At 43.1% G+C, this 12,088-nt stretch overlaps 1 protein-coding gene across 1 annotated transcript in view; it reads right to left on the minus strand.

Moving 5' to 3' along the window:
• The window catches only part of Dtna (dystrobrevin alpha), a 250,751-nt gene that overhangs the window by 11,589 nt on the left and 227,074 nt on the right, over nucleotides 1-12,088 (minus strand). Inside the window, exons 16-18 of the mRNA XM_052155755.1 lie at nucleotides 3,941-4,100; nucleotides 832-921; nucleotides 75-240 (exon numbers count right to left, since the gene is read on the minus strand). Of these exons, the coding sequence (XP_052011715.1) occupies nucleotides 75-240; nucleotides 832-921; nucleotides 3,941-4,100 (416 nt within the window). The remainder of the gene's footprint in view (nucleotides 1-74; nucleotides 241-831; nucleotides 922-3,940; nucleotides 4,101-12,088) is intronic.

Raw genomic sequence — 12,088 nt, forward strand, 5'->3', positions numbered from 1 at the left:
GTGGTTTTTCCCTTCCTTGAGGCAGCTCACTTAATCCTCAACTGAGAAAATGTTTCCAAGAACAACATACTCACATGTCACCATGCACGGTACTTGTAGCTCCACCGTGAATGTACCCAGGTTTCCGAGCGTGGATCTGGGCTAGAAAAGCCTTCTCAGAGGTCGGAGATGGAACCAGATCCTCAAACTGAGTCCTCGCAAAGTCGGAATCCACAGTACTTTCTGTTTCACTCGCCACCTCTAGTGGGTAGAGGAAGGAACAGAGTGATTCCTTAGGAAGCTCATGACCCAGAAATGAAGGCCCATGGCCCACAGGAAGCTTGGGTTCAAGAAGAAAGTCCCCATGTTCCACATGCAGCAATATCATCACACGGGACACCAGCCGTTTTTGTCTTTTGTTTTTTCCCCCAAAGTGAGAGCTGATACAAAAATGAATTAACTATAAAATAGTTTAGTATACAGCATTTCCTTTTCTTTTATTTAGGGCTTGAGCGGAGACACTATGGTTAAGAGTGAGTTTCTTGCTACTGTAGAAGACCGAGTTCAGTTCCCAGTACCCACGTCAAGCCATTTACAACCGTCTACAACCTAGGGGATCAGAAGGCTTCTCTGGCTTTACATAGACAAAGCACGCACATAGGCGGACACACACACAGACACACACACACACACACACACACACACACACACACACACGAACTGAAAAATTCCTTTAAAATGTTAAAATTTCCTTTTATATTTTACTATGATCAGTTCTCCAAGAGGGAGCCCCATAGCCCATGAATCCTTCCACAGCAAACCCAAGACCATCGGGGAGGGTAGCAAACGCACCTGAATTCAGCTCCTTCACCAGAGAGGACATGGTATTGGTGATGGAGTCTGCAGCCACCAGCAGGTCATTCCTTAGGTTCCTTCTTGAGCCTTCAATGAAGAAGCGATAATTTAACGTCACAGCTTTTCTTTCTTACCTGGCTTTTATGTTGTCTACCAACTCCTTTGACAGCCTACAGCAAGAACAGGAGCTCTGGTTCATCCCCTCAGTGGTTAAAAAAATGGACACTGGCCCTGACACGAAAAGACCTGGAGAATAATGGCACTTCATAGCTTTCATTATTCCAATTAGGAGTTTGGGAAAAATGGAAGGAGTCAGCTTTTATAAGGCATGGTGACCTGGCACAAGCTTCGACACTCTCAGTGAATCAGAAGGTGTGGACATCCTACTGAGGACAACCCCACACAGAACTGGCTTGTCACAATAGTTGTACCTTTTAAGCAGCTGTTAATGATCCTGGGCATTACATGTGGCTGAGCGTGCAGGAGCCTGTCCTCTGGCAGCGCAGGCGCTGTCTCCTATCAGGACTTCCAGAGATCTCTGTTCCAGGACAGATGCCTTTGACACTGGGGCACCAGGTACCGGATGCTCCCAGAGAGTGGACAAAGGGTGAGGCACTTTGCTTCTGCTCTCGAGATATTGAGCAGACGTACCTTCACCTGACCTTAGACTGTTGGAAGGTAGTCCGTGGTAGAAAAAGATTATTCTTCCATATCAGACACACTAAGGGCTACATGGATATTTGTAGGATTGTGTGGGAGCAGGTAAGGTAGAGATGGAGCAGAACACTCAGTACCATCATATCTTTGAAAGAAAGGGCTCAAGATTCCAAAGATGCCACTTACAAAAGAAGTTACGTAGCATGAGTGTTTCGTGGGCTTTCCACAACACTGTTATCTTGCACAAAGTAGCCTTAAATCAATGAGACAATAAATATATTTAAACCAAAGAGACTACGTGAAACCATTGACCATAATGTAAAGCACAAGGAGATTTAACACACTGTAGGTTCTTTAAAGCCTGATTTCGAGGAAGGATATTTTCCCTTCTAAACAAGTTTAAAAAAGGAACTTAATTTGTGAATGACAAGAGTAGTTCTTGAGTGATACTCATGTTTAGAAGGACAAGGAGCCCCCGTTTTCTATGGCAGAAGAAAACAGCCTGTTAGCTTTGCTGGTAAAATGTGTTAGGATTTTATTCCCATACATGACGGATGGCTTTGTTTCCACACATTCCTACTATGCTCAGAAATGGCTGATGTCAAAAAAATCTGCTAGGCATATGACGATTCTTATTAAAATATATGAATTTCTGCAATCAGTAGTGTTGAAGAAGTTGTACATCTTTCTTTCCTTTATTGGCAATTTCTCCTTCATCTGTCTGCTGATTCCCTTCATCTGTTCTTGTTTGGGGGGAAATGCCTCCATATTTTTACACTGAGCTGAAGTTATGAAGTTTGATTGGCACACACACCAGAGATGGTTCCTTGGGATATGCTACTTGGTTTCTTTCTGTCTTTGTTTTTCCTTCCTTTAAAATTGCCAGTTAAATGTCTTTCTTCCTTACATCTTCACTAATATATTTCTAATTTGAAGAAAAGGCAAAATGCAGACCAAGGTGCAACACACAATGTAATTTGTGTGAAGGAAGAAGAGTCTATGAACTATAAGCACACATGAATACAGTTATTTATACACAGGAAAACGTGGAGAAGAGCCTTGCATTAGTGGTGGTCAGTTCTAGCATGCAAAGTATGCCTGACTGGAAAGGCATACAAGAGGGGGATTTCTTTCTTTTTTCTTTTTTGGTTTTTTTGAGACAGGGTTTCTCTGTGCAGCCCTGGCTGTCCTGGAACTCACTCTGTAGACCAGGCTGGCATCGAACTCACAACTCTGCCTGCCTCTGCCTCCCAAGTGCTGGGCTTAAAGGCATGTGCCACCACTGCCCGGTGGGGGATTTTTTAATATCTGTAAACTTACAAATGATGGAAAGATGAAGGTTAAAATCACTTGATTTGGCGTGCCTGAGACAGAACCTAGAGTTACCCCTAAAATGGACCTATGAAGGACTAGATTACAGTTAGCCTTCTAGAATGTTCATGACAGCTTATCTTGACATTTTCTTTTTAAATGATTAGCGAAGACTCATCTTCATTGTGGTGGGGGCCATTTCCTGGAAAGGGGATCCTAGACTGTATGAAATGGAGACCGTGAAGGAAGCCTAGCATGTGTGCATTCACTGCTGACTGTGGACTTGACGTGACTAGTTGCTTCAAGCTCCTGGTGCCTTGACCTCCTGTGACTTGACTGTGAGATAAAAATAAATGCTTTATCTCTCCTGTTGTTTTTGTCAAATTGTATTTATTTAGCAATGGGAAAAGAAAGAGAGCTAGCGGTCCTCTGTGGGTAGCCTTTGCTCTTTGTTAGTGATCATAACAAAGTCTTAGTCTTGTAGCTCCGAGTACAGAAGCCAAGGCACAATTCTTTAGAGCAACTCGATGAGAAATCTGCAAGTTGATAACTTGTTTTCCATCACCTCAAAGTTAAAGAGCTGGGATTATTTAATCTGAGCATTGACTTTGAAGATGATATGAAATAAGGATCTCAGAATAGATAGAAGTTATGTTTTCATGAATCATTTCATGAAACATTTTAAAGGCGTTCTTATACTCCGAGACTTCCAAGATTTAATAAAAAATAGGGCAGGGCAACAGAAGCCAAAAGAAGACAGAATTGGAGAAGCAAGGAAGAGCACTATAGGGACTTTTTAAAATGCATAAGCCAGGGTGTGACCCAGGTATAGGACACCCTTACAGAGATGTCCCACCCATTCTCTGTAGGACACGAACAACTCAGGACAGCTGTGAATGCAGCCCAACAAATACCAACTTCAAACTGAAATGATGAGGTTTCTTTGTAACTTGATCGTATGATTTTTGAGTGTAAATTTTGTAGATGATGAATATGGCCCCAAGAAGCCAAAAAATCTGGACACTCCTATGAATGCTTGCCAGTGACTCTGCTGACCCTCAATTGCCTACTGCGCAGTGGATCTTGGTGAACTATTTGGCAGGCACAAGCAGAACACAGTAAAGGAGAGAGCACTTACTTTGTGCAAACGCCTCTTGCACATCTCCCCCTACCCCAGTGAGGGAGTCCTGTGGGGTGTGCGTTGGTGTGGAACAGGCAGATGCCGACCGGATGGGCATGGGGATGGGCCTGCTGATGGTATGGCTGGGGGAAGAGCGTGGGGAGCCTGCCCCCTGGGTCTGCAGAAACAAGACACATCATTAATTTGCTTTCACAAGAAAAGCCCAAAGGCTTCCTCTAAAGTCTCAGGTCCCATGTTAAAAACTGTGATAAGAACATTCCAAAACAGGAGCAAATCTTTGGAAACCAAGGAGACGACTCTAAACCTAACTGCAGGTGTCCACTAATTTAGGGAGTTATCCATGTAGTTGCAGGTGTAGGTTAATTTTGGAAGCTATTATACATAATCTGAAGTCCGTGTTCATACAGAAGTCTACGAATATTAGTGCAGCATTGTGCTATAATGTGAGATCTTCCTTCTTGCCAAAGATGTTGTGAAACAGATAGTTTCAAGCTACATTTCTCCTTGAAGCAAGTCTTACATGGAATAATTTGTCCCTTAGTCTTCAACCTACTCTGGCCTCTTCTTAGACACAATTTAGATCATGTCTTACAGTATTCCATATTGCCTCAATCAACTGCACTGAGATGTTTGTTGCTAATCTCTGTTCTACGATAAAGTTACGTTTTGATATTAGTCTGCAAATCAGTCATCTGAATGGGGAGGAAAGAAAAGAAATCTTGGTGTCTCTCACTCTTTTCTTCATTAATAATTTAAACTGAGGCATGAAGACTGTATTTATTAATGAGATCCCATGTAACAATTTTACACATGTACATATCGCACAGTGTTCAATTCCAGATGACCATATCTACCTCAAGTGTCTATTATTTATTTGTGATGAAAACATTCAAAATGCGTTCTTCTAGCTTTATAAAAACAATTTCACTGATATGTTTATATTATTTGCCTCCCTTCCTCCAACCCTTCTCCCTCACCCCTGCCCTTGCTGTCACTCAGATTCAGTCTCCTTTGGAATGGCCAGCACACTGTGGTTATTTGTAGCTATCCTATCATGCAGTAGCGTGCCAGAGCATCTTACTCTCACCTAACTGCATCTTGGTATCCACCCATCAATATTACCCATCATTCCTTTGTTCTACCCTCCCAGTGTCTGTAACTACTCTTCTACTTTCCATTTCTTAGCATCAACCTTTCTTATTTCACACACAGGTGTGCTTGTCTTCCTGTACCAGACCTTATTGTCTACCATGTGATCTTCAGTTCTACCCCTGTTGTTGTAATGTCAGGATGCCATTCCTTCAGTGAGCTGAGTCATATTCCAGCACAACATGCACACACACATGCACACAATACACATACACCACACACATACCAAATACACACATAAAGACATATATATACCATATACACAGTACACATATACATACATACCACATACATATATACACACAAATATACACACATGCTGCAACACATACACACATACAACAGACATACACACAATACACATACACATATATACACACACCACATACACACACAGCACACATACACACACATCACACATACACACACAAATACACACACATCACACATACACACACAAATACACACATATATCACATACACAGCACACATACATACATAACACACACACACACACACACACACACACACACACACTACATTTTCTTCATCCATTCATGGCCGATGGTCACTTCTGGTCCTTTGACTACTGTTAACAGAACTGTGATAAGCCAGAGAGTGCAGACACCTCCTCACTATACTGAATTCATTTCCTTTGGATAATTCCCTCACTAGTGGGACTGTTGAATCAGGCCAAGTCTAACTCACTCTTTTCTACAATGGTGGTACTAACTTATATTTCTACCAGCACTCTGTGTGCTTACCCAAACTTGTTAGCCTTTTTTTTTTTTAAATAATTATTATCCTTACTGGAAAGATGTTATAGCTGACTGAGGTTTTGATTTGCAAGAATCGTGGTCTTCGATATTTGGTTATTATTTTCTGAAACACCTTTTTCTCTAGCCTCTCAAGAAAGCTGTAGTTTAGCAGAAGACTGAGATAAGCAGGATTTATAAAGGAGTGAAAAAAAAAAAAGAAAGAGTAGACACCACCAGAACACTTTTATTTCTGCATCGTGATCTTTGGTATGAGACCTTGATCTTTCTTTCCTTCCTCTTTCTCTTCTTTCCTTCTTTCCTTCCTTCCTTCTTTCCTTCCTTCCTTCCTTCCTTCCTTCCTTCCTTCCTTCCTTCCTTCCTTCCTTCCTTCCTTCTTTCCTTCCTTCCTTCCTTCCTTCCTCTCTCTCCTTCCTTCCTTCCTTCCTTCCAATGAAGCCCTTGAAAACAGACTCCTGGTTTCAATAATTAGTAGAAAAGGAAGGAAACCCAGCATGCACGTAACGCCTTCAGGGAGCCTCTGTGGTACACATGTAGCAGGCCATGCACCCTCAGCAGCTCCCTCCCAAATCTGTTGACGCTGACCAGCCATAGTAAGAAGTTTTCTTACCAGAGAAAACTGTGAGAATAACTGTGTCTGTTCACACTCTGAGATTTGCAGCATGAGATTGCTGCTTTGGAATGTTCTATTTGGATCTCTGTGTTTGGCTACTGGCAGTTAAACACCCCCCACCTCCCAACACATATACAAACGCACACACAACACACACAGACACACACACACACACAGTTCCTGTAAAGTGCCATGCTGTTAGCTCTCCAGGGTTCAGCATCATATGTAACTGCCAAACCTATAAAGTGAAGAAAATCCGGAACAAGAAACAAAGCAAACCAAAGCGTAGCACAGACCTTATGTGCTGCCCCATGGGCTGTGGGTTCCAGTCTTACACTCGTAACAGTACCTGTTTGCAATGGTCTGTCCAGGCTCAGAGAGGAGGACTTAGGTGTTGACGCTTTTGTCTGCTTTCCTCAGCCTGCTCAAAGAAGGGCCCGAGTTTTCCAGAAAACAGCAGCTCAGCCCCACTTCCTTGAAACCTTCTGTGTCTGAGCTAACCCTGCACCTCAAGTTCTCATGTCAATGGTGTAAGAATCTCACCATGCAGCTGAGCTTTCTCCTGCCCCAAAGGTTCTATGAACATCCTGAGGATCTCTTCCCTGTGACCCATGAAGTGGGTATCACCAATCTAGGTGTGCAGTTGTGGATCCCAGGGATCTGAAAATGAAAACGGTCGCCCTGGGGAGATGGAGAACAGTGGCTGGGCTTGCAGCTGAGCCCAAGGACTCTGAGTCCCCTGGGCTACAGAACTCTTGATGAACCGTGGTGGGTGGAGGGTTCACCAGAGAAATAGATGTGGGTCAGGTGCCTTGGGGGCACCTAGTGCTGGACACCTCTCTGTGCATTCAGTCCTAGTCAGGGCTTATGGGGGGGCACTCCCGGACTTTTCTTGTTTTATTACCAAAAGCCTTCAGTGATAGGAGTGGGTGTCTACTGGGCTTGGGAAGGGAAGTGGGACAGACGGTGAGAGAAATAGGCTCCTTTTGTCTGTCTAACATGGGTCATAAATTCGGCCCTGAGAAGCAAGATCTTCTTTGTTAGAGAGTTCATACTAATAAAATGACTTTTATTTTTAATTCACTTTAGAGGGTATAGAACATTTCAGCAGATATTGTTTATTTTCCTAATATAGGAGAACAATAATGCTATATTTGAATACGAGTTTGAAACTAGTTTATGGAAAAAGAACTTTAATCCCAAAGACTTTAACACTCTAATATTCATATTAGGCATCGTTATTCCCATTGAGTAGGTGAGCACCCTGAGGCTCAGAGGGGAGAGATAGCATACAGAAGGTCATCAGGCTAACTAGGGCATTGGGACCTTTGCAGGGTCTCCTGGGGAGAATTACCAACATCATGTGCTTCCAATGATACTTCATTACACTTAGAAAACTTAGGAACTGAAGGTTGAGATGCCTCCACTGTGGGCATAGCATGGCACTGCAGGCCTCACGGCAGACCAGCTAACATATTTTCCTTGGCTTGTGGAGAGGCGTGAGTGCCGCGTGTGGCAGAAGGGACATCAGGCTAGTGGTCAGGTCTACAAGCTCTTATCTACAAGTCTGAACATGGCTTCATGGACACCCATTTCACTGTAAACTTGACCCCAATAAGATGAGAGGCTACTGATATAGTTATGCCATCTAACTTTAAAAGTCAAAAATTATTTAAAATAATTTTCAAAGTCTGCATCCTCGTTGTACCCAGTGCTTTAAGTAAGGGTTGTGATCACACTCTGGTATTTGACAGGCTTTGCTGGGGATGATCACCTTGTTCTGCTCACATGTGCTGGGCCAGGTTCTTTAGCACACAGTCCTCATGGGATTCTTACCTCTGGTGACATTTGTAGGGAGGTGTGTACGTGTTGGCGTCATCTCCCTGCCCCCAACCCCACCAGAGCCTGCCCCTGTCGTGCATGCCCGCCCTGAAAGCCTGCCCCATATAGCACATCCCCTCCCCCCAGAGCCTACCCTGTGTAGTGCACTAGGCTCTTTTTAAGAGTTTGTAGTCTGAAACATTATCAACCCCTTATGTTCCTGCTTACTACCGTCTTCAACGGCAACCTTTCCCTTTCTTTTCTGTTTCCTGTCTCCAAAACTCCTAACTGTGGTTCTTTGTTAGAGAAAAATAACTGGTGGTGGTTACTTGTTAAAAGAAAAATCTCTGACTGAATCTAAACGACAACGACGTGTGACTGGCTAATAGCCACCATGCCCAAGTTGTAGCCAAATGAATATCTAATAGCTACAGTTTCAAGGAGTCTGATTATGTGAAGTTTGGTAGGAAATCCTGGGGTTAACAAAATGATTTAGCTCCATCATTTCTGCAACCTGCATCCCAAGTCAGGTTCTTTTTTTTTTTTTTTTTTTTTTTTTTTTTTTTTAATGCAGCGTTCTCACAGTGAGATACATGGTTGCCTGGTAACCATGGCGCCATCTTTTCTCCTGCTAGGACACTGCCCAGTTTGATACTTAGCACCTACTATAGGAAATGGCTTCTCTGGTGTTCCTTCCATCCCACTCTTCAAGGGCCGACAGGAAAGGCGGCTGCCCCTGGGCAATGGGACGACAGATCACCAGGTTTCATTTTCCCAGGTTCTCTGTGATCTGGCTATCCAGCATGGCTGTCTGCTGTGAACTTTAGAACAACTTTCAGCAATTTCCCCAAGAAAACCCTTCCCTGGAAGTCACTCAGTGATTAACGGTGGAAGGCCTGGAGGGACCACGGTTCATGTAGATCAATATATGGATCCGACATTCCCAAGGAGGGTTGATTTATGGATGAGGAAAACATATATCACAGCTGGCAACTTAAAATAGCTCTCTTCCTGGAGAACAAATGAACAATTAATTTCCACACGTGTCCTCTGACTCCACCCCGCCTGCCATCACATCAGTTTTTTAAAAAGCCTGGTAAGACCCATACATTTTCCAACTTTTTACAGGAAGTATTTTGGTTTCTACTCAGTTCTAGAGAGAAAGGGTAAGGGCAAGTGTGTAAGTGCTGAGTGAACCCACCCCGGAGGGGTGCGGAGTATTTATTTCCCATCTTCCTACTATACACATAAAGTCTACCTCCAAGGTCTGGCTGAAGCCTCTATCTGGCTCTGCATCTTGCAGTCTGCCCCTGACACAGTTGTGCCTCACAAAGCCACTAACTGTTATCATCATCATCATCATCATCATCATCTTCATCATCATCACACTTTGATTACTGGGCTTCTTAAAGGAGTGCTGTGTACAAAATGCAATAGAGTGCAGAGGACGCAGTTGACTCTGACGGGTCAGGGAGGAGGCACTGATTGAGTAGTTTTCCCAGTAACGATGCCTGGGCAGGACATGTGATAGTATGGAGAGGAGAGAGGAGTGTCTGAGTTTTGGAAACGGTTGATCAAGACTTGAGACTTGTGAGGACATCAGCGACATGGCAGAGAGGCCATTGGTGCTGAAGCCAGTATTGGGTTCCATGAGGAAAAAAAATGAGAAAGCTAAAAGGAGCGAGAGGCTTGGGAGCCTTCAGTGTAGATGGCGTCTGGAATTAAAGGCTCCCTGTGTACTGGCTTTGAACAGAGAATCATTGTTTCCTCTCCTAGAACCAATCACACAACTTTAGAAATGAGATTTTACATGTGTGTGCGTGTGTGTGTGTGTATGTAGGGACATATTTGATGTCAACTGAAGCAAGATAGTCTTACTGGATGTTTTTGTAACTTCTAAATCATAAGATTTTTTTTGACTGTTAAAAGCAAGTATAAGAGCTATAAACAAAGTGAAAGTCATATTCATAATTCTTTCCCAGACTGAGACCCTACTAGTTAACTGAGAGGAGGAAAAAAGTGTTCCAAAATTCATATATGACACCTACTTATAGGTCTACAGATATTTGGTATCCAGATAGAATTTTCACAGTGTTTTCGCATCCACCATCATCTAATGCCCACAGTAACCTTGTGAGGCGCATCCTACCAGAGCGTTCAAAATGAACGATCAGCAATTAGTTTACTCTCTCAAGGTCTTAAAGGTATGAGCCAGAACAGGGGTCTCTGGGATTCAGGCCCAGCCGGTGTAATCTTGCAAAGAAAATTGCTAAGGCTTTATTTCGCTAACTTGAAGTTAAGCTACTTGGACCTATCCGTAACAGCGGGAACTGGGAGTATACCAGAAATGCTAGAACATATTGTTACTGCAAGGTCAACCCGGCTGCGTTTGCGCTCAAGGTGTTTTTATGCGTGCTCATTGTAAGGCTTCTTCAATAAATCTTAAGGGTACACAAGGAACAGAGAGGGTAGGATAACTTTGATTCACATTTTATAAAAAACACAATTTATTGCTTGTGATACCATAATCATATAATATTACAGGCACTATATATTTTTTTTTTTGTTAAATTCATGTTCTCTCCTCAAGGGGGATAATTTCATGCATTACCTATAACAAGAAACAGTATATGTAGGGATTGTAGATACCAGCATAATAAAACACTACATTGAACCACACAGATTTATGATAAAGCAAGTAGAGGTTATTAAATCAAGCATGATTTGTGGTATGGGGTATTTTGAGTTTGGTTTTTACAAAGAGAATTTTCCCGAAGGGGAAAGGCTCATAAAACAGAATTTAGAAGTAAATTCCAGTATAAGACCTCTAAATTCTCTCCTTAGATCATGTTCAACCATGAGAAAGAGATTTGGAAGGAATTTTCTCATTTTCTCATAGAACTATCTCCGTGGGGCTGGATTTGATGGGGTTCTGGCTTTAGTTTTGACTAAAGATTAGCATAAGACATGGCCACTTGCAACCCATGACTGCGTTTTCCTATTATATTGTTTGGTACTTTTCTATAAAGCTCTGAATGAAGGCTTGCTTTAGGACCTAACGCGGGAAATACTCTGAGCTTCAATGGAGTGTTGTTTCTATGCCGATAAGACCCTGGATTGAATTTCCCTCGTTTGTTTTGTTGTTAAGTGTTCAGAATACCTTTGTCCCCTTACGGGATTCAGTCCCGCTTTTCTCTTCCTCAGTTCCACGTTCTTCTACTTCAGTTTTATGGAGCTGCTGTTTATAAGTTGTGGTGTAAGTGCCCTCGACCTCAGGTCGGTTTAAAGAGAAGCTTGAGTAGAAACCAAGGAGATAAGAGTGAATGAGTGTGTAGCCTACATCTGGGTCTCCGGCAGATGGCCTCTCTCCATGCTACAATCCCTACTGTTGTCAACATGCAGAGGCTGGGAGGGGCTGCACAGGAAAGGGATAGGAAGGGAGGTGACCACGGTCAACCTAGAGGGCACTCCCACAGCCTGGCTCGAGAATCCGCAGAAGCCTTCCAGAATATACTACTTGGGAAATGGAGGGAAGGGGTCCCCAGGGAAATGAATTTTAAGGCTAGATAATCGTCCTCTCTGCCCAGAGGGAGAAGGAACCTTAGATTAGAGCAGCATTTTCTGTCTCTTTTTGCATGCAAAATAAGAGACGGGGCAAAGCCTGTTTGCAAAGAGATATCAAGGGATAGGCGGACACTCTGCCATGATCTAAGTCCAGCAGCCACACCCCAGGGATGCAGGGATGGACTAAGGTAGAGGCTACAAATACAGTGCATTTTTAAGACA

This window comes from Apodemus sylvaticus, chromosome 13 (assembly GCF_947179515.1).
Source record: "Apodemus sylvaticus chromosome 13, mApoSyl1.1, whole genome shotgun sequence".
NCBI lineage: Eukaryota > Metazoa > Chordata > Mammalia > Rodentia > Muridae > Apodemus > Apodemus sylvaticus.